This window comes from Gossypium arboreum, chromosome 5 (genome assembly GCF_025698485.1).
Source record: "Gossypium arboreum isolate Shixiya-1 chromosome 5, ASM2569848v2, whole genome shotgun sequence".
NCBI classification, from domain to species: domain Eukaryota; kingdom Viridiplantae; phylum Streptophyta; class Magnoliopsida; order Malvales; family Malvaceae; genus Gossypium; species Gossypium arboreum.
The window spans coordinates 11,591,765-11,613,346 of record NC_069074.1 but is presented as its reverse complement, the minus strand read 5'-3'; the positions used below and the strand labels follow the sequence as shown (position 1 = coordinate 11,613,346).

The following is a 21,582-nucleotide window of genomic DNA, read 5'->3' as shown; positions in this document are numbered from 1 at the left end:
ATCTCCAAGTTGCAGCAACAATAAACTAAAGGTTAAATCAACACTTAAACTGTTCCATTAGTTTAACATAGTCCAAAAATGCAGGCTTATCATGCATGCACCAATGAACCATTCAGGTTGTTTACATTTCCGCCAACCATTCAAACAAGAATGTTTTCTCAGGAGCTGCTGTTTCTTTCTCTCCGTATATCTTCTAATCATAGTTTCCACCGTAGGTTTGGGTGGATTGCTTGTCGTATTCGTTTTGAAGCCTCAAAAGCCGGTGTTTTCAATCCAAACCGTAAGATTAGATGCGTACCAGTTGAACGTTTATTCCAACACAACCCTGTTTGTCTCGGCTGTTGCATCCATGGTTCTAAATGCTAGCAATCCTAACAAAATTGGCCTCAGATACAGCCCTTCAAGGCTTCAACTCTACTCAGAAGGACTTCCGATGGCGGTTATCCGAGTTCCCGGGTTCTTTCAACCCGCTCATAGTAACAATGTCAGTTTGACGACAAGGGTTTTGATTCCTTGTGTGAATGTTACCCAAATTCTGGGCGGGGCTTGGTTGCAAGACCAGCAGGGGCACAACATTGTTCCAATGAAACTATCAGGTGACATTAGAGTGAACCTCCATTTTACACACATAACCCTGCCAAAGATCAAGGTTTGTACTTGTAAATCTTTCACCTTGGATGATCATTTACCTTATGAATTTCTTGTTTCTCAAGTCATTCAAATGAGATGAAACTTAAATTTGCGAACCCTAAATCTTTTTTTTCTGACGTAGTGATTATGCATTATCATGTTACAGGTGGCCTTGGATTGTGACATAAGTTTCGAGTATAAGGAATTGGCCTTCTTAAACGAAGCTTATATCAAGAAACCACCTAAAGATCTACTTGTAAGTGTTGCTTCAGATATAAAATTATTTACGCAGTTTCCCTTGATTAACCATCAAGCTCTCTTGGATGCTATTTTGTTTAAAAAAATTCTCGACTTTGCAGGCATCTTTTTCAAATGATTCCAACTCCTTTCTCAAGAGATGTGCTTTGGCTATCTACGTATAAAAGAAATCGGCAGTTTCCTTGATAAGGAAGTTTCTTTTTTTTCCCCTGAATGTATAGAAGCTTTAGATAATGAGGCTGTGTATAATATTATATTAAGCCAAGAAAGATGTTGGGCAGAATGAAAGAATAAAAAGTTGTGTGGAAAGTCATTTAAAGAGTTTGGCATTAATTTTAAGGAAGTTTGTATAATTAAGATAGCATCATTTCGCACAATTAATTTAGAATAAATTTAGGTGTTAATGATGAATTTTTTAATTTTATATTTAATTTGTCAAATGTAGTTTTATAAATGTGTTTTAATTGAGTTTTAAGGTTGATTTTGTAAAATTAATTGTTAATATTATTAGTTAATTATAAATTTTATTAAAATAATTATAAAACTTGAATTAAACATTAAAAAGTTAATCTGTTAATTTAAGATACCAAAACGTATAACTTTTGTTAAATACAAGTGTCACATTGGACTAAAATAAACACAAAATTTAAAAAAAGTATCAAACTCATGTGCCAAATAATATATTAAATCTAATAATAAAAATAGAACCCATCTCTTAAATTCCAAGATAATTGAAAAATGAAAACATTCTAAATAAATTTAAAATTTGACTTTGTACGTATTATTTGGTATTTGAAAATTATATATATATATATATATATATATTCTAAATTAAAATGTAATTGAGGTTTTTATTTAAAATACTATTTGGAATTTTCAAAAGTTACAATTTTTTTATACAATATTAATGATAAGAGATGAGATAATACGATATGAATCTATGCAAAATGTGTCTGATAAAATTTTAATTACCGTTCTATTTAAATCAAGACCAAACATTACACATTAATCCAAATAATTGATACCAACATATTATTCCAATTTGACTTAGGGTTTAAGAGAGAAAATATAAAAGAAAAAGTATTTACTTCAAATGGAAGTTACTCAAAATTTATTAAAAGAAAATCATTTACTTAAATTAATAATATGCTGACACCAATTTTGAGGTGCTTACATTTTAATTGCCATCCCTCTAGGGAACCTTCCTCTTCTTTTTTTTTTCTTTTGCAAAATTTTTAAAATTTATTAGTGTATCTTTATTTTAATATTCGAATTTTTTTAACATCATTCATATATCTTTTATAATTCATTTTCGATGTCTATTATATCTAACATTTTCTCTTTGATCTCAGTCATTTATTATGTATACACAAATTTAAATTAGTCAATATTATCAATTACATCAAAGCTCTCCACTTCAAACTTAAAAATACTTCACCAAACCTCTGATCTATTATAAAACCTAAGTTATTTCTGTTCTTATCACACATGTCATCAACTGTTGTTTCTTAAAATTTGTGTCTAGATCAACAACTACCATTTTATGAATATTATGAGGGAGCTCGAGGTCTTTATAATGCTTTCCAAGATCCATAACTCCATTATTAGAGCCTTCAAACTACCATGGTAGTAAATAGAGTATCCTTTTCCATATCAGATAAAATAGTAGTGGCCTATACCACTACTTATGTAGCATTTCATCGTCGACGATTGCATTACAGGATCTTGACCTTATAGACTAGATTTTATTAACTTCTAAAGCATGCTTTATTGAGCCCTCATCACTACTCACTAGTGCCTGTTGTTGCTTTACCAGTAGGTTCTGCAGATAGAACTTGTTTGTAAGTTATGGAGTTACCATTTTTCTCCGCAGGCACTCTTATGTACATCCCCAAGAACCCTCCTAGCTCCAAAATGATCATCTTTATCCATATATGGTCACAGGTTAACACCAACTCGATAATATAAAAACCACATATACCATTGAGATTATGAACTACTCTCCCTACATTAGATAATGTTTGGCACCTCATGGAGTCGAATTTCAACCCCTGGTACTCCTCTTTTTGGGTATGAAATCGTCAGCAACATTCTCATGGATATTGTACGTACTCTTCAACCATTAATGAACTTGGGACAGAATGTTATTAACAAACGGTTAGTGGTGGAGAGAAGATGAGAGGAAATTCATGGGGTTGGAGCATGAAAACAAGAGGAGGCAAAACCAGTTGAATTGATGAAGAAGATGTAGTGATTCATGAACTTGAGGGTTGAAGGGAGTAATAAGAGAAAGGAGAGGGGGGAGGGAAAGGTCTTAACTTTCAATTGTTAGTGTCAACGAACAAAGAACGACTTAAACAGTCATTTTACAAGTGGATTTTACTCATAATCTTTTGAGGTAGATGGAGGGCTTAATCTAATGGAGCAAATATTATGGCAAAGACCCCTAGATTTCATCAACATCAAGTATGGTACCTCGCTTGATGGCTAAGGGATGGTCGAAATTGTAGTTGTGTGCAGAGTTGGTTGGTGGCTTACTAGTATTATAGATGAAAATTGGCAATTTCTGTCTACTCCTCATCATCTTCTGTTTTCATTTGTTGCTAACAAACTAGCTGCTAGAGTTGGTAAATGTAAAAACAGAAAATCATGCAATTCAGAAAATGAAAATTTTGTTTCAGGTATCCAGAGCAAGTGTATTTGGACAGGAATGGGCATTTAATAACCATCCATATTTCATAAGCTCATATATCATCCATTTTAAAAAATAAATAAATTATGAGTTTACTTTTGAAAACCCCTTAAATACGGAATATTATTTTAATTAAAAATACCCCTTTTGTCTCGCTTTCATAACATGGCCGCGAGCAACTGCCAAAAAATAAAAAAAAATCTTATATAAACATGACTACCTTCAATCTTCTTACTTTAATCAAAATATTCATTACTTTTATTAGTCAAAAATTGACGCTGGCATTTTATTTTTTAAAAACTATTTCCCCCTTCTTTTTTTTCACCTAAGAGTAGGTCATAATTCGTAAAGATGCAAAACCATGATTGTTCACATAGTCGGCTAAATGTGAAATTTTTTGTTCACTAAAAATCTCAACTTTATTCACATCAACCTTGCAATCTATTATTTCCTTTACTAATGTTGAACTTTAATGATTTTTTCCTGGGGGTTTTAATTCATTTTAATGTGAATTCCTTGGAAGAATATGTTTTAATTTATCAGAGTCCATAAAAAAAAATTTAGCCATTTATTTCAGTTTGAAGTTTAAATCTATAAGGAAAAAACTATTAATGTATGCTGTAGAATCTTTTTCTTTATCAAACTCACCAAAATGCAAACAGATATTATTATTATTATTATTATTATTATTATTATTATTATTATTATATTTGCATCTCATTTGAAAATTATGGTCTACCCCTTGCTATCACGCACATATATAGTTTAGTCATTTTCATACATCAAACAGAGACAAAGGCGATATAATTTAAAGACGGCAACTGCGTGATTAATGAAGCCAAAGGGAAGGCTTTAATCATGGCGAGACTTAGCTCTTTCTTCATCTTCAGCTTCTTCCTTCAAGTAGCACTCTTTGCAACATGTTGCAGAGGGGAATTAAAGGAGCAGCAGCATCAGCTTCCAAAGAAACACGTGCCTTTCTTCATCTTCGGTGATTCAATCCTCGATGCCGGAAACAACAACTATATCAACACTTCAACTCTTGACCAAGCGAATTTCTGGCCTTATGGACTAACTTTTTTCAACTACCCCACCGGAAGGTTCTCTGATGGCCGTTTAATACCTGACTTTATTGGTGAGTGAGAATATCGAGTTCTCCTTTTTCTTTCCCTTTGTTTTTGTTGTTTGTAAAAATGTTCAGTTTGGTTAACTAACAAATATTCTTTTTGCCTAACATGATCTTCTTTCTTGTCTCATCTTGAGTGTCTGCATTTTCTTCATTTTTTTAATACATATGTGTTTGTTTTGTATTGCAGCTAAATATGCAAAGTTGCCATTGATTCCACCATTTCTGCAACCGGGTTTTCGACAATATTACCTTGGGGTCAATTTTGCTTCTGCTGGAGCTGGAGCTCTTGTTGAAACATTTCAAGGATTCGTACGTCTTATCTTCTTCCTTATATTCCCTTTACTAGTGCATTTCAGTTGCATATAACAGTCTTATACATTTATCTATTTTTCTTAAACATTTAAAGATCGATCTGCTATGATGTATATAAGTAGAAGACATAAATCTATATTTATTGTAATGAAATTTTAGGAATCAAAATCAATGATATCCACAGGTTTGAATGTATAGAAACTGGAGATAGTCCTGACAAAAAACCTTATGGTGATAGTGAAATCATTTACTTTAATTGGCTGGATGCACCAACTGGCTTAGGGTCCACTAACCAATCCATTGATTTGCCAAAGTGAGGTCCAAAGATAACTTATTGGTACCCTGTCCCATCTTTACAAACACATCAAAGTAGAAACTTTGATTGTACATACATTTCCGAGGTCAACTTGTATATATATGCACACCAGCTGAGAGGCTCAGTGATGTATCAAACGTATGGCCATTAATTTTGTGAAAGGTTTTGATTGCAGGGTAGAAAAAAGTGTTTTTTTTTTTTCCTGCTGTCCTTTCTTTGGTAAATGGTTACTCCATTTTCACCTTTTCAGGTCATCGATCTTAAGACACAGTTAAGGTACTATTACAAAGTAGATAGTTGGTTGAGACATAAACTAGGAAATGATGAAGCGAAGGCGACCATGTCAAGAGCTGTTCACTTGTTCAGCATCGGAACCAATGATTACGCGAGCCCTTTCTTGACCAATTCTACTATCTTAAACAACTACAATAAGTCCACTTATGTTGGGATGGTAATCGGCAACCTTACAACAGTCATTAATGTAAGTAATTCTTCTTTGTCTCAATTGGATATGGTAGATGTTGTCCAAAATCAACATGGTTAACAAAGTTGTCTACCTTTTCGGGGTTATCATCCATCATGTTGTTTTCTTTTAAAAGTGATTGCATGAATTCAAAAACTGCGGAAAAGTTGTAAGCATCTTTGGTACTTAAAATTGATAGGGAATATATAAAAGAGGAGGTCGAAAATTCGCGTTCATCAACTTACCGGATTTAGGTTGTGTTCCGGGGATGAGGATAATCAAGTCCGGAAACAACGGAAGCTGCTTCGAAGAAGTGACGAGACTTGCAAGTTTGCATAACAAAGCTCTTTCCAAGCTCCTCTATGGGTTAGAAAAACGATTGAAGGGTTTCAAGTATTCGCTTTTTGACCTAAACAGTAATCTCAGACAGAGAATGGAACATCCTTCTAAATATGGTACGTACGGAACAGACATAAACATGCAAATTAAAGCAAACATTGCTTATTAAAAGCTATAGATTTTGCCTAAATTCTAAAAGGGCTTGATCATAGGGGGACCATCAATTAACATACATCTATGGTTTTCATGATTATATATTTTTAAGTTTGAACATGCTGTCAAAAAATTAAATTAAAAAGGCATTGAACATTGATTATTGACACCTAAAAGAAGATATGATGATTGGTCAAAAGAAATTTTCTAGAGGGGAAAAAGGCATAATTTAACAGCTTATTTGAAACCTCGAGATCTTGCGAAAGCTTGAGAGCTTATATATAGCCCAAAGCTCAAGGGGTAAATCATAATTTGGTAACCTTTTTCTAAAGGGTTCTTCATAAAGAGCCTATAGTAAAACCTTTTTTAATTATCATAATTAATTTTGGACTGCATGCATTACACAGTATATGTTTGTCTCCCGAGAAAAAATTTCTTACTGACTTCATAGAAATATAGAAAATTGCAAGTAATATTGGGTGGAAAATTTTTGTTGTGATGAAGGTTTCAAGGAAGGGGAGACAGCATGCTGTGGAACTGGGGAATATAGAGGAGTACTCAGCTGTGGGGGAAAAAGGCCAGTGAAGGAGTTTCAACTTTGTAAGCATCCCCAAAAGTATGTGTTTTGGGACTCTTTGCATCTCACTGAAAGCACTTACAAACAATTGGCAGATCAAATGTGGGGCGGAACAACAAGTGATTCTCATGATGTTGGACCTTACAATATCAAGCAACTATTTCGAATTCATTAAATCACATACATAATTAATTCTATATATAAATCACTGGGTTCATTTCATCAAATAAAATGTTCACTTCGGTCAGCATTTTTTTTTTTGACATATTAAAGATCTGTCTTTGCATTTTTTACAGCTTTTTTTTTTTGTTTGTCAAATTCACCTTTTTTTTTCTTTATTGGTTAATTTCAGAGAAGAGGTTTAGACTTGGGAGTCTAGTAATATTAACTAGAAAGGCTCATATATACCATGAAGTTGAGATTCATGTATTGCGTACCTTCAAATACTTCATGATAATGTACCATTAACCAAATAATTAAATATATGTAGATACATGTATGTGCAGTGTTTATCACTTTGTTTCCCAGTTACATGCTCTCCTCTGTGGAGAACAAGGCCTGTATGATGTGTTATTGGCAGCCTTAAATCCCAATTCGGTGCTGCAACTCCCAACTACTAATGCCGAGGATAAATTTTCAAGTATATCTCTTAACGCTATCACTTATGGTTAAAATTATGTGGAAAATAAGCAATCAATTTTTTATTCTATATTTTTATCTCCAACAATTAAATAGTTAATTATCACCAACAATTATATAGTTAATGAAAAGATGACATGACAACTTTTAAAATTAGGATAATAATAAGTTTAGCACATCATTTAAAAATTGTTTCAATTAACCTTAGTTCTAAAATAAATTCGCCATCAACGTTTACACATATACTAATTTAGTCGTTTGTTATAATTTTGCTTTTCTTTGAGACCCTTTTACCTAAAAAGTTAAAAAAAAAAACCTTAATATCATATTTTTACATTTTCTCGTGATACTCTCGTTTCTCCATCATTAGATTGAAAATTAATGACTAAGATGACTCAATCCTCACTAGCTTACTCTTAACCAATTTCACAATATTTGCGTTTGTGTTTTTTTACATAGGTTATGCGAGTAGCTTTTTTTATTGTTGTTGTTGTAATAGTTTTCGATAAACATACAAAGCCTCGTCGCTCATTCAATTACCCTACTATTAAAAGGAAAATGAACAGAACTTTTGAAATCATCAACGTTCGAAGTTGGAGTCACAATAAACTTAGTCGAGTCCGAGGATTAAATAAGTTGAATGACTTGGGGAGTTGGGAGTTCAAACTGAGTCATGAATTGAACTCACTTCATCCCTTTACGATGTCGTCTTTACATTTTTCTCCATGGTAAAATGAAGACCAACAACAAATATGTAGAAACAATGGGGTACTTGCTTTGCAAAACAAAAATCGTGACTACAATAGTGCTTGGAAGTTAGAATTGTGGTCGTAGTTTTAACCACGAAACTAAAAGTACAAAAACAATAAAGAAAAACATCAAAATTGTTTATGCAATTCAATCTTAGTCTACGCTGTGGGTTTTTACCTAGAGTAATGACTCATTATCTTTCTCACAGTACAACCAATGATTTAAATCCTAACATTAGTCTAACACTTAACCAATTTAGCAATCTCACCGTTGTTCAAATACTAGATCACTCTCCCACTAAGCTTTTCCCTCGAAAGTTTAGTTTTGCTGCTTAAGAGACTTTCTTGATTGCATACAGCAATAATGCACATACACGTTCCTAACTTGAACAAATTGTGCTTATCAAACTCTCAAAGTCTCAGTTTACTTTTAACCTAGACAAAATTAAAGTTTATATACCACTTAAGTTTTGTTTACATAAGAATTATAATTTAATTTCTTCTTTATAAAGAAGGTTAAAATCAACACAAGATACTACTTCCATAAGAATTTCGATTTAATTCAATACCTTCAAAGATAGAAAACGATTTTACTTATTCTCCAAGTAACCAATCTTAATTTACAAGAAACCAATATTCAATTCTTCAACTTCAACTCATTTAGTTTTCATGTTACGGGCTTTACTCATCCAATATCATAAAAAATAAACAGCCCAAAGTTTTTGTTCTAAAATTTGCAAACTCTGAAAATATTAAGTAAGGCAATAAAATAGTGCATAGTACTTGAAAATGTGGCCACTGTTTCATCTATAGAAGCAACCACGAAAATTAGCTTGCTTTCAAATGTCTCGATAAAATAAAACAACTCAAAATTTGAAAAATGCCCAATTCAATTGCTTCAAAATAAAAAGTTCCTGCTTTGTTAATTCAACCCAATTTTAAGTTTAGCAACTTCATATTTTTTAAGCTTTGATTTGTTTCATCAATGGTGGTAACTCAAGCTAACAAAAAATTAGATAATCGTCTTTGAGAGATATTAAATTCTCTTCCATTTGAAGTATAAGAAAAACAACGAAGTTGGGGATTATCTAGTTTAATAATAATTTTTTCAAAAAAAATTACTTTTTTTACCTAATTTACAAATTATGAATTGAATTACATTTTCATGTAAAAAATAGAATAAGTTAAGGTAATGTGTAAATATTAAGGGTTAAATTTTTTAAAAATTAAAATTTAATTGACACTATATATAAATATTGAGAGTTAAATTTATTATTATATCAATTTGAAAACTACGATATCATCATTCAATTAACGATTTAACGATTCATGACAACAAAAAAGGACAAATAGTTATATTTGTTTTTAAAGTATAAAAATGATATTTTAGTTATAGTTATATTTGTTATTTATTTATGTTTAATATTTATATTTTAAAAATATATAAAAGAAAAAGGAAAAGCTAATACGCGCGAGGAAATTGTGGGAAATTTTCTATTTAATCCTTGGATTGTGCATGAGAACCTCAATTCAGCATGTTCTGCTACAGATTTGGGTTTACGATGCTGTCATGTTTGATTCTGATAGAATAAATGTATCATTGTCACCCAAAATCATGGCAATTTCTTTCAGTAATTAATTTTTTTTCTATATTATTCTAAAAAAAAGAGAGCTGCAGAAGAAGCATATTTAAGTCAAGGGACAAGCACTAAAGAATTCTACTTGATCCCTAATGATACCTACTGACTAAAGTGTAAAATATGTAATGTTTAATTATGTTAATCACATGAAATGGTATATAAATTATATACATGAACGATTATATTCATACATGATTAAAATGGAAAAGAAAATAAGTGAAGTAATGAACTAAGGAAACTAGAGTGAAAGAGGTTGTGAAATTATGATATAACAGTATATTAATTTTTAAGTGTGGTAAAATGTTATGAAAATATGAAAATTTGTGCAACAATAATATTATGAATGGTATACGTGAAATTCGTGTTAATGAATTGTTTATGTAGACGAGATTTGAACTTGTTGAATATAGTTGACATGTTATACGAATATTTAAGTGCTCCTGTGTTTTCTTGCATTTCGATGCCTATGTTAATTACACTTCAGTGCTCGTGTGTCTAGCACTCCAGTGCCCATCTTACTAGCACTTTTGTGCTTCGTGAATCTCGTGTTGTATTCCGTGTATCCATCTTATTCATTCATGTCTACTATGAGGTAAGTAAAAATGATAAGTGAAAATGTGATCATGTCGTGTTTATAAGTTTTATTTTAAGTTAAATCTGTATAGTTTATTAATTGTGTTTATATATTTATTTAATTAAAGATATAGGTAAGATATGAATTTTTTTAAATACTTACTAAGCTATTCATGTTGCTTAATACGTTTGTTGTTTTAAACTTATAAATGAAAGACTGAGTTTGGGAAGTTTATTTTCAAGTAGATCAACTTCGCTCACATCTCATTAACTTATGCTCCAAATTTTAAGCCCCATTTTTAGTCAATCCAATTTTAAATCTAACATCTTCAAATTTTTTTTAAGTTTTGATTTGTTTTATCAAACTAATAAAAAAGAAAAAGAAAATAGTGATCGAGATATTAAGTTGTCAACCAATTGAGGTATATGAAAAACAACATAGTTGGGATTATCTAGTTTAATAATAAATAAATATTTTAAAAATATATTTTTTATGTTAATTTACAAATTGTGAATCAAATTATTTTTTGTGTAAAAATCGGATAAATTAAGGTGATGTGTAAATGTTGAAGGCTAATTTTTAAAAAATAAGGCTTAATTAACACAATTGAGGGATAAATTTATTATTATGTAATCTATGACATTATCTTCCCGTTAACCATTAATTTTAAAATCTATGACATCATCTTTCCGTTAACCATTAATTTTAAAATCTATGACATCATCTTCCTGTTAACCAATCAATAAAATGAAAAAAATGAATAATTAAGTAATTATTTCATAAAAGATTGGTTAACAATATAATTTAGAGAAGAAAATAGCCCAGTTGCCAATAAACTTCATTGGTTAAACATATTCCTCAATGTTGATAAAAATTGAAAAGTTAGTGAAATACAAAATAGTTGTTGAATTGAAAAGTGAAGGAAGTAGAAAGATAATGGTTATATTTAGTCAATGGATACATATCCAAATGAAGCCACCAAAATTTTCGTCCTATCACAATCCTTTCAATCTTATCACTGTTATATAGTTGAAATGTGTCATTGGTCGCTTTGAAATTTCAATTTGCAACTCTTTCTTCTTTTCTTTTCTTGAAAGCCACGCCTTAATCCGGTGAGGAATTTCTAGCATCTCACAGGACTGAAGCAGGCGGCTATATAAATGTCATGCAACCTGCAAAGAATAGAACATAAAAATGGCTAGTTTGAGGTTGTTCTTGTGTTTCTTTCTCTTTACTGCAATTTCTGTCAACATTGTATGCAGCCGTAGTCTGCAAAAAGATCATATCGCCTTGTTTATCTTTGGGGATTCAGTGTATGATCCTGGAAATAATAACTACATCGACACGACTGCTCGGGCAAATTATTATCCATATGGTGAAACCTTCTTCAAATACCCCACTGGGAGGTTTTCTGATGGTCGTTTAACTTCAGACTTCATTGGTATGACACAAATATATCTCAATTTTTTGTATTCCTTTTTCCTTTTTACTGAAATTATGAGTGTGGTCTTAGTGTTGTGGTTAATTTATGTTGCAGCCGAGTATGCAAATTTACCACTAATTCCACCATATCTTCAACCTGGGAATCATGAATTTACTGCTGGGGTCAACTTTGCTTCAGCTGGAGCTGGTGCTTTGTCTGAAACTAATCAAGGATTCGTAAGGGCTCTGGCAGTTTGGCTAACAATAAGTTGTATTTCAATTTCAGAGGATGTTGTTCGACATTGATTTCTTCCATCTTTAATTCAATCCAGGTGATAGATTTGAAAACCCAGCTAAGTTATTTCAAGAAGGTGGCAAAGCAGTTGAGACAGGAACTAGGTGATGCGGAAGCCATGGCCTTCCTCTCCAAAGCTGTTTACTTAATTAACGTTGGAAGCAATGATTACGTATTACCTTTCACCACAAACTCCACCGTCTTTCAGTACTTCTCCAAACAACAATATGTTGGAATGGTGATTGGCAATCTAACTGAGACTATCAAAGTAAGTTGCCCATAGTTCAAGCCTTCCCGGTTATGGAAGCTAAGATTCATGAACCCACTGTATATTTGATTCTGATGATGTTCCAGGAAATACATAAGGAAGGAGGAAGGAAATTCGGGTTTCGAAACTTTGGGTCAATGGGATGTATCCCATTACTGAAAGCACTTGTACCTGGAAATACAACAGGTTCCTGCTTTGAACAAGCAAATGAACTAGCCAAACTACACAACGCAGCTTTCACTAAAGCCCTGGAAGAGATGGAGATCAAACTAGTACAATTCAAATACTCAATGCATCATTTGAATATTTATCTTAGTGAACTGACGAAAAATCCCAGAAGATTTGGTATGCATCCAGCTATTTAAATTGAAGTTTCATGATTTTGACATTGAAGCATCAATGATGTTTATGAAAAAGCGACACAACCCCAATGTCAAGTAATAAAGGGAAAATGAAGCATATTCTAATGTAGATGTTTGTACTGATTTTGTTTTACAAGGTTTCAAGGAGGTAAATAAAGCATGTTGTGGAAGCGGTCCTTACAGAGGAATTTCGAGCTGTGGGGGGAGGAGGGGTGTGACAGAATACGAATTATGTTCAGACCCCACTCAATATTTTTACTTTGACTCGAGCCATGTTTCTGAAAAGGCCAACAGACAGATTGCTCAGCTGATGTGGAGTGGACCACCTAATATTACGGGGCCTTACAATCTAAAAGCATTGTTTCAACCATAATCATTTGATTTCATCCAACATCATCTTTACATAATTATTTAGTACAAATGAATAAAGCCATAGAAAAAGAGTGCCTAAAGCTAAAATCTTCTTGTACATATTCCAACAGCCTTATCTCCTTGCAAACTATGATTTAGGCAAATTTTAATCTGGATTTCTTTTTTTTTTTTTCTCTCTTCTTTCACACTTTCTTCGGACGTCAAACAATATATAATTAATTTTATTTATAATATACCATCAATGAAGCTCAAGGTTTTGTGAATTGGACCAGTAGGCAAATTGGTTAGACTATGAATTTTCGGTTCAATTGATTCGATTAGTTCAATCGGTTCAATGAAATAAATTAATAAAAATAAAAAAATATTAAGAAAAGATCAAACTAGTTCGACTGTCGATTTGGCCGATTCGATTGATTTATGAGTCAACCAATTTAACCCCTTATTTCGAACTGATGCCTTGACCGATTCCTGATCCAATCAGTCTAACTGATCAATTCGATCCAGTTCTGAGAATAATGACAAAACTTCATGCATTTAATTTAATATGGTATAAATATTCAAAAATTTCATTTATATCATAATTTCTACAATTTTAATTTTAAATCCTTGATTTTTAATTTACACCTAAGTAAACTTATGCCTAGTGCAACCGGTGGTTGAACTAATTAGATATCGGTTTGCTAGTCCAATTGGTTTGATTGGTTTGGTTGGTACGATCAATTCGACAGTAACTTTCGGATCTATTAAATAAATCATTAAAAAATAATATATTTTAAAAAAAATGGTTCAATCGGTTCTATCGCCCAATCAACCAGTTCGCATCGATTCTCGGGTCAACTGGTTTAATGCTTTTCTCCATACCGATAGCATAGTTGGTCTTCGATTCAAACAACAATGTTCAAAATCCTCCTACATAATTATTTTTTTTTAAAAAAAATAAAGGCTTAGAATTAGTTTAAATCCAAATCTAAATTTGAATTATCAAAACAATAAATTTGAATTATTTTAAAATCTTAAATTTCAAATATTTTAATTCTCAAATTTGGAAATAATTGAAATTTTGACTGTGATAACGAGGAGAGAAAATATATAATTATAATTAAATAAAATGATCAATTTTTATTCATAAGCTTACTAGTCAATGAGATGATATCGTTATTTATTGAATTAAGTGCATAAATATAAAGGCCTTAATAAGATATACTTAGTCGAATATTGACCTACAACAGCCACAGAAATCTTTTCATCCGTTGAATTTGCCACGAAATAAAGGAACCAAATCCTTTCAATCTTATCAATGTTTAATAGTTGAGTTGAAAAGTAAATAAGCTGCCATTCGTCCCTTCAAAATTTCATTCGCCCCCACCCTTTTTCCTTCTTTTCTTTCTTGCAAGTTGAAGTCATAATCTGGCGAAGTAACAGGGAAATTTCTTGCATCTCATGGATAGGACTGAATCTCCCTTCATTGGCAGCAGGCAACTATATAAATACCATGCAAGCTATAATTATTATGACATAAAATGGCACGTTTAGTGTTGTTGTGGTGTTTCTTTATTTTCACTGCAACTTCTGTCAACCTCGTATGCAGCCGTAGTCCGCAAAAATACCATACCGCCTTGTTTGTCTTTGGGGATTCGCTGTATGATCCTGGAAACAATAACTACATAGATACACTTATTAAGGCAAATTATTATCCATATGGTGAAACTTTCTTCAAATACCCTACAGGGAGGTTTTCTGATGGTCGTATAATTGCTGACTTCATTGGTATGACACAAATATATCCCCTCTTTTTTTTTTTTTTTTTTTACTGAAATTATGAGTGTGGTCTTAGTGTTCTAGTTAATTTATGTTGCAGCTCAGTTTGCAAATTTACCACTCATTCCACCATATCTCCAACCTGGTAATCATGAATTTACTTATGGGGTCAACTTTGCTTCAGCTGGAGCTGGTGCTTTGTCCGAAACTTATCAAGGATTTGTATGGCTCCTGATCTTAGTCTTTACTTTGGCACTCAGTCTGACTATTTGCTAATGCTTAAACAATAAATCAGCTTAATACAGGCTAAAATGTCCTCAAACTTGTTCTATTTCACTTTGTGAGGTTCTTGTTCGACATTGATTTCTTTTATCTTTTACAAGTTGCGGGTTTAATTCATTCCAGGTGATAGATTTGAAAACTCAGTTAGGTTATTTCAAGAAAGTGGTAAAGCTGATGAGAAAGGAACTAGGTGATGCAGAAGCCACGGTCATATTCTCCAAAGCCGTTTACTTAATTAACATTGGAGGCAATGATTACATATCATTTTTAACCTCAAACTCCACCGTATTTCAGTCCTCCTCCAAACAAGAATATGTTGCAATGGTGATGGGCAATCTAACTGAGACTATCGAAGTAAGTTGCATATGGTTCATCCTTCCCTGTTATGGAAGCTAAGATTCATGGACCAACTCACTGTATATTTGATTCTGATGATGTTCCAGGAAATATATAAGAAAGGAGGAAGGAAATTTGGGTTTCTAAACATGGGGTCATTGGGATGTGTCCCATCCATGAAAGCACTCGCACCTGGAAATACAACAGGTTCCTGCTTTGAACAAGTTAATGAAATAGCAAAACTGCACGATGCAGCTCTGCCTAAAGCCCTGGAAGAGTTGGAGACCAAACTAGTACAAGTTAAATATTCAATGCATTATTTGAATATTTCTTATAGTAAAAGAAGGAACAATCCCGAAAAATATGGTATGCATCAAGCTATTTTATTACGGTGCTTGATAGAATTTAGATAACCATCAAAAGAGAAAAGAAATAGAATCTTACAAAATCTCAAATATTGATACAAGGTAAAATGAAGCATATTCTAACGTAGATGAGAATTTTCTTTTCAAGGTTTTAAGGAGGCAAATATGGCATGTTGTGGAAGCGGCCCATACAGAGGAATGTTTAGCTGTGGGGGGAGGAGGGGTGTGACAAAATATGAATTATGTTCAGACCCTAATGACTATTTGTTCTTCGACTCTGACCATCTTACTGAAAAGGCAAACAAGCAGATTGCCCAGCTCATGTGGAGTGGAACACCCAATATCACGGGACCTTACAATCTGAAAGCATTGTTTGAAGTATGATATTTGATTTGATCCAATATCATCTCAACAAGATTACTTGTTTGTTGTTTACCTAAATAAAGCCTTAGCATGATTACTTGTTTGTTGTTTACCTAAATAAAGCCTTAGAAAGAGTGCCAAAATGCGAAATTTAGCTACTTGTTTCTTAACAGAGATTTCATAAGATTTATAAGACAAGACAAATCTCCTTGGTATACAATCTAGGCCTTCTTGTCTTTGAAGACTGCCCATGTTTTTTCTTTCAGAATACTGGTTTATAGTGTAAATGACCAAAATTTGCATCCAAGTACGTACTAAAATACAGCTACTTAATGGCAATATAATTAAGAAGTGAAAAATGAGGGAAGCTGGAAGAAATGGGAAACAGAATAAATCAGCCAGACAATACTAGTTGATAATATTACTTATACAACAAAAAAGGGCAACTCTTACTTCCTGCCGACATCTTTTGTCATGGTTAGGTCTTCAATGGAGCCTTTTTCTCTCTATCGGATATTCGTGCAGGACCTGTCGTATGTGATTTGAAGCGGCCTCTCCCTCCTTCCTCTTTTTCCTGGAAAAATCCGTATTCATATCGTTCAATTTTGTTTTACATTAAAAATACACTGGTGCATGCCCACAGCCAAGCAAGTTCTTAAATTGTTGGAATTATTATGAAGCCGTTCAGACAGCATTATATTAGTATGAACACGAGTTTACAGTTTCTAATACCTTTTTCTTGACAATCTGAACAACATCTTCATCCTGCAAGGAATGGCCAAGGCCACAGTGTTGAGGATAATGCCTTGCACTTGAGCCCCAGACCAGAACATATTTCACATCCTTTATCAAACTCCTATGAATGTGATTGCAGAAATCTTCCACCGAACAGCCACCCCTATCCTATCTCATCAGTCAGGCAAACCTCCAGCATTAATTTAAAGTATTAGACTATTATAGGTAAATGAAATTTCAAGAACATATGTGACATACAGCAGATAGAACCACAGGATCACTGAAATCAGGTTGCTGGCCTTGTGGCTTTGTATATACTCTCACAAGGCCCATCTCTTCCCACATCTTTGAAAGTAGTCTATCTAAGTTCAGCTGCACAAGCGACAGGCATATAGGTCAACATTTTTGTCAAATGCACCAAATATGGAACTAATAAACAATAATTAATCTGCAACTAATTCCGCCTTGTATTGTGTTCTTGATGTGTCGTAGACAGCATTATAGTGTCCTTTTAACATGGAATGGACAATGAACTTCATAAAAGCAAGAGGAAGGAAATCAAAGCAAGCATCATATCATATCAAAAAGTCATTGTCTTCTGCTCATATCACTGAAGATACTATCATTTTAAAACTATTAGCAGACTCCTTAACTTTGCTTCGATGTATTTATTATTGCCAAAAGCCCTTAATATTTAAAATAAGTTAGAAGAACATGCCTTCAGGTTGCAGCTGATTACAACAGAATTAGGCTGCCGGGCTAACTTATCCACATCATCAATACCAATGACATCTATCTTGTTGTAAACATATACACATTTGATGTATTTGCGGTTTCCTTCGATGACATCTATAAGATCATCCACTGTTGCATCCTCACGAAATAGAACCTGAAAAGAATTCATCAGGAATACCTCCAAGTAAGGAAACACCATTTGAAAGAATGAATAAATCAAATCTGAAGTTTAAAACATTACAAGACTGCAGACCTCTGCATTGTGAATTTTGTATTCATGTAGGATTTGATAACAGAGTTTTTCATCCACATGAGTTAAAGGTAATGTACTGTTGAAAGAGATGCCTCCAGTTTTCTTCTTTTTGAAATATATCTGCAAGAAACCCAAAATGAAGCAGACAGCAGTAATACAGAATTAAAAATTAATTTACTAGAATTTTCATATAACTTGAACGAGTTACTGTTATACAGTTCGTAATGTGCAAATTATTCATTTTTTCTTGAGGCAAACAGCAATGCAATATTTTTAAACACAGAAATGCACCTAATGCAGTAATAATGATACGACATATACAATGGTTACTGATGTACTTACTTGAGGCGGTCTCTTGTTTAAACGCAATCCCACAGCTTCCAGTTCCTTTGTTAATATTTGGCGATGACCCTCACTCTGGGATTTATAGTAGAATACACAGACACATGAGAACAAAACTCATAAAAGTCTTGAATTCAGAAAACTGCTCTTATGATATAGATACTTACTTTAGAGGCATCCAGAACCATAAGCACAAGATCCGATGACTTGGCAACAGCAATAACCTGAGAAATGAGCAGGCTCGTGAAAAATCTTGATTCCAAGAAACTACTCAACCAAACTAAGCAGAAGATTGGAGAGAACAAATCATAGATATGAACAGAGAGCAAACGAAAGACATAATATGATCTTATCATTTTGCTTAGTATGAACTCTGAATGCATGGGTTCACTGCCCTTTTTAAGCAAACAACATTCGGCAACAATTTTACCAATTACCTCATTTGGCTTACAATAGGTTCCATACCCACAGATGACAATACATATCACCAGGAAAAACAAGAAGCTGCAAAATTTTACCTGCCTCCCACGTCCTTTGCCTTCAGAAGCACCTTCAATAATTCCAGGAAGATCGAGCAGTTGAATCTTAGTATCATTGTAATGTATGATACCAGGAATGCATGTAAGTGTTGTAAACTCATAAGATGCAGCTTCTGAATGAGTTCCAGTTAACATAGTCAAAAGGGTAGATTTCCCCACACTGCAGTTGCATTACAAGGCAATAGTTAGCTCCCTTTTCAAAAAACAAATGTCCACATAGAGCATAAATGCATGTCTGTAAGTATATTCTCTTACAAATGGATGTTTGTACTGAAAGCATGGGATATATTTTCCTACACAGTTGTGCAAGTAGATGGAGCATGTAGGCTAGAGAAGGACGGCAGAAAGAAGGTACTGTGCTTTCTACGTTTGCAAATACATGTGTTGCTAATATTTCTTAATAACTTAATCCAAAAAAATAAGGAAAAGCATTCAAATGATAAAGGTACCTCGGAAATCCTATTAGTGCAACACGTCCATGACCAAATTTTGTAACTTCAAAACCGTCTCCACCTCCACTAGAACCCTGACCATAGATTCAAAAGGCAGCTTTAAGGAAAAAGAAAAGGAGAAAGGATATTGCATGACAAGTGCACAGAAAAACTACTGCAATTATAATAGGTTACCAGCCAGGCCATGAGCAACATTATCATTTAGATCACTTACAATATATCATATCATATATCTAGCCACCCAAGCAAGAAAAAAAGAACAACTTTGTAAAATAATTAAAATAATAGGAAACTGATAGGCCATTCAAGACTTGGGAAATATTAAAAAGACATAAAGATTGATTGTAACACCATTTGCAGGCACATTAAAATGTAGCAAATAAGAAATTGGAGAAAATCCAAATACGTATAGATCATATGCATATAAAAACAACAAATTTTAGAATCCATTCATGTTACATAAGAAATATTCCTACTTTCGGTGGCTCGAGTAATTGTGTCCTTAGCTTAGCAATCTTTGCTTTGAGCTGACCAAGATGGTACTCTGTGTATTCAGTAAAAATAAAATAATAGTTAACAGATTCAGTTTTTTGCATAGGATCAATAATTATAAAATATGCATTTAAGGAGATACAATCATATACCTGTGGCCTTATTTTTCTGGGTTCGAGCCATCTCGGCTTCGATTTCTTTAATCCTCTCAATAATCCCCATCTTTTTTCCTGATTTCAATGGCACAGATTTAGCTCCCAAAAGTGTGATTATAGATTTGTATAGACAGGATATCTGTAAAAAGGCTAAATTCTAACAATCATCCAAAACCAGTACACATTAAAGAAAAGCAAACTTTGACAAGAACCCGATTACACCACGAGACAAAAAAAGAACAATTTGGAACAAAAACAGAAGTACACTGTTTGGATAATGAGAAAATGAAGGGAAAAGAGAGAGAAACAATAGAATGTTGGAAGTAATTCAGTTCCCTTATCTTCTTTTCTCCCGATATCTCAATCAGTGAACCAAAGATTATGAGAGGAAAAGAAGCTGATTGCTGATTATACCCGATTAAAAGCAAGTTGGTATTAGAAACATCGAAATAGTAGTGCAAAAGAAAATTTACAACTTTCTGAAGCATGTGAAAGTAAGTTTATGAGCCATACAGAACTGATGGAAACAAAAAGAGAGAAAATTTGCCGAATGAATGACTCACCAGAACTGAGTGAAACGCGATCTCAATAGCTGAAAGGGGAAGAAAGAGAGAAAAAAGAAAAGGAAGAAGAATATCAAGTGGGAGCAGACAAATAGTAGGGCTTTGAAGTATGAAAAAGATGAAAATTGATGGACTTCACTTTGAAAGCCCAATTCTGGTATTAAAGAAAAGTACACTTGCTTTTTGGGCCAAAATAGTTTTCTCCAGTTAGCAAGTATCAAGCCCAGTAGTGATTATGTGGGTTTAACTCGCTGAACACTTAAGCCAGCGGTTTAAAAAATTCAGTCCAATTATGGTAATAATACCATGATGTCCTTATTTTAAAAGTTTTACTTTATTCAAAAAACTGTGCAAATTAATTTTTATACGTTAAATTAAAAAAGCAAACAGATTTTTTTGTTAAAAAATTTCATTTATTTTTACTGTTAAAAACTTGGGTCAATCAAACAATTATATGTGGCACATTTTACTTTTTTTAATCTAATATATAATGACTAATTTACTCATTTTTAAAGTAAAAAAGACAAAATACATTTTGCCTTGTAGTAGACTTTTACCGTCCAATTATACAATCAGCTATACTGTGTAAGGTGTAAACTTCTCTGCAAGTGACTATCATAGGCCTTACTGGGATTGGAGGAAAGCATTATGGAAAATCAACAGTTCTTCCCAAATTAAAAATTTATTATGGATAACGTGTTATAATCTTAACCCAACTCTTGAAATTTTATTTAAATGTCGATCTTAATCCAAAATTGAGTCAATGGAATATATTCTCTTCTTTTGTCCTTTTGCCAAAGCTTTTTAGGAGGTCTTAACCTTAGTGGAAACGAGGTTGCTTGCATTTTCTGCCTCTCGAAATGGCTGGATGAAATCTAAGCCAAATGTGTTTAAAATTAACTGTGATGCCTCATGTGAAAATCGAATGGTTGGTACTGCTGCTGTTATGAGAGATTACAATGGCTGGATGAAATCTAATATAGAAGTGCTATAGACTTTATGCTTCTTCAGCGGAAGCCTTG

General features: G+C 32.9%; 5 protein-coding genes across 10 annotated transcripts; 4 read left to right on the top strand and 1 right to left on the bottom strand.

The window, feature by feature from the left end:
* The first annotated feature begins 12 nt into the window (after positions 1-12).
* LOC108450930 (uncharacterized) lies at positions 13-1,197 on the top strand. Of its 2 annotated transcripts, XM_053027981.1 has the most exons (3): positions 13-649; positions 797-886; positions 990-1,197. In XM_053027981.1, the coding sequence occupies exons 1-3, from the start codon at positions 92-94 to the stop codon at positions 1,050-1,052; spliced, it is 711 nt and encodes a 236-aa protein (XP_052883941.1). In that variant the 5' UTR covers positions 13-91; the 3' UTR covers positions 1,053-1,197. The 2 variants fall into 2 exon arrangements, with proteins under 2 accessions (XP_052883941.1, XP_017604184.2); XM_017748695.2 differs by having other exon boundaries at positions 797-1,197.
* Positions 1,198-4,323: 3,126 nt separating this feature from the next.
* Positions 4,324-7,141, top strand: LOC108453169 (GDSL esterase/lipase 5). Its single transcript, XM_017751116.2, has 5 exons — positions 4,324-4,715; positions 4,897-5,018; positions 5,588-5,818; positions 6,000-6,255; positions 6,797-7,141. Exons 1-5 carry the CDS (start codon positions 4,439-4,441, stop codon positions 7,042-7,044), a joined length of 1,134 nt encoding a protein of 377 aa, XP_017606605.1. The 5' UTR covers positions 4,324-4,438; the 3' UTR covers positions 7,045-7,141.
* A 4,332-nt stretch (positions 7,142-11,473) lies between these two features.
* LOC108453170 (GDSL esterase/lipase 1-like) lies at positions 11,474-13,277 on the top strand. The gene is made up of 5 exons (XM_017751118.2): positions 11,474-11,912; positions 12,009-12,130; positions 12,226-12,456; positions 12,543-12,801; positions 12,956-13,277. Exons 1-5 carry the CDS (start codon positions 11,666-11,668, stop codon positions 13,189-13,191), a joined length of 1,095 nt encoding a protein of 364 aa, XP_017606607.1. The 5' UTR covers positions 11,474-11,665; the 3' UTR covers positions 13,192-13,277.
* Positions 13,278-14,511: 1,234 nt separating this feature from the next.
* LOC108453171 (GDSL esterase/lipase 2-like) lies at positions 14,512-16,514 on the top strand. The gene is made up of 5 exons (XM_017751119.2): positions 14,512-14,957; positions 15,049-15,170; positions 15,354-15,584; positions 15,674-15,932; positions 16,080-16,514. The coding sequence occupies exons 1-5, from the start codon at positions 14,711-14,713 to the stop codon at positions 16,313-16,315; spliced, it is 1,095 nt and encodes a 364-aa protein (XP_017606608.1). The 5' UTR covers positions 14,512-14,710; the 3' UTR covers positions 16,316-16,514.
* LOC108453168 (developmentally-regulated G-protein 2) lies at positions 16,454-20,690 on the bottom strand. 5 transcript variants are annotated; one of them, XM_053028155.1, is made up of 13 exons: positions 20,561-20,690; positions 19,995-20,072; positions 19,827-19,894; positions 19,348-19,424; positions 18,878-19,058; positions 18,527-18,583; positions 18,360-18,434; positions 18,006-18,137; positions 17,748-17,918; positions 17,288-17,401; positions 17,027-17,197; positions 16,748-16,868; positions 16,454-16,662 (listed from the first exon to the last, which is right to left on the bottom strand). In XM_053028155.1, exons 2-12 carry the CDS (start codon positions 20,062-20,064, stop codon positions 16,773-16,775), a joined length of 1,212 nt encoding a protein of 403 aa, XP_052884115.1. In that variant the 5' UTR covers positions 20,065-20,072; positions 20,561-20,690; the 3' UTR covers positions 16,454-16,662; positions 16,748-16,772. The 5 variants fall into 5 exon arrangements, with proteins under 5 accessions (XP_052884115.1, XP_017606604.1, XP_052884114.1 ...); XM_017751115.2 differs by having other exon boundaries at positions 18,018-18,137; XM_053028154.1 differs by having other exon boundaries at positions 16,454-16,868.
* Positions 20,691-21,582: the final 892 nt, after the last annotated feature.

Coding starts and splice junctions, on each gene's coding strand:
- LOC108453168 (XM_053028154.1), bottom strand. CDS start 20,064: ATGGGGATTATTGAGAGGATTAAAGAAATCGAAGCCGAGATGGCTCGA. Junction 18,435..18,526: donor TGGTTCTGGATGCCTCTAAA/GTAAGTATCTAT, acceptor TATAAATCCCAG/AGTGAGGGTCATCGCCAAAT. Junction 17,402..17,747: donor TAATCAGCTGCAACCTGAAG/GCATGTTCTTCT, acceptor TCGCTTGTGCAG/CTGAACTTAGATAGACTACT.
- LOC108453170 (XM_017751118.2), top strand. CDS start 11,666: ATGGCTAGTTTGAGGTTGTTCTTGTGTTTCTTTCTCTTTACTGCAATT. Junction 11,913..12,008: donor TTTAACTTCAGACTTCATTG/GTATGACACAAA, acceptor TTTATGTTGCAG/CCGAGTATGCAAATTTACCA. Junction 12,457..12,542: donor ATCTAACTGAGACTATCAAA/GTAAGTTGCCCA, acceptor ATGATGTTCCAG/GAAATACATAAGGAAGGAGG.
- LOC108453169 (XM_017751116.2), top strand. CDS start 4,439: ATGGCGAGACTTAGCTCTTTCTTCATCTTCAGCTTCTTCCTTCAAGTA. Junction 5,019..5,587: donor TTGAAACATTTCAAGGATTC/GTACGTCTTATC, acceptor TCACCTTTTCAG/GTCATCGATCTTAAGACACA. Junction 5,819..5,999: donor ACCTTACAACAGTCATTAAT/GTAAGTAATTCT, acceptor TAAAATTGATAG/GGAATATATAAAAGAGGAGG.
- LOC108450930 (XM_017748695.2), top strand. CDS start 92: ATGCATGCACCAATGAACCATTCAGGTTGTTTACATTTCCGCCAACCA. Junction 650..796: donor TAACCCTGCCAAAGATCAAG/GTTTGTACTTGT, acceptor ATCATGTTACAG/GTGGCCTTGGATTGTGACAT.
- LOC108453171 (XM_017751119.2), top strand. CDS start 14,711: ATGGCACGTTTAGTGTTGTTGTGGTGTTTCTTTATTTTCACTGCAACT. Junction 15,585..15,673: donor ATCTAACTGAGACTATCGAA/GTAAGTTGCATA, acceptor ATGATGTTCCAG/GAAATATATAAGAAAGGAGG. Junction 15,933..16,079: donor GAACAATCCCGAAAAATATG/GTATGCATCAAG, acceptor TTTCTTTTCAAG/GTTTTAAGGAGGCAAATATG.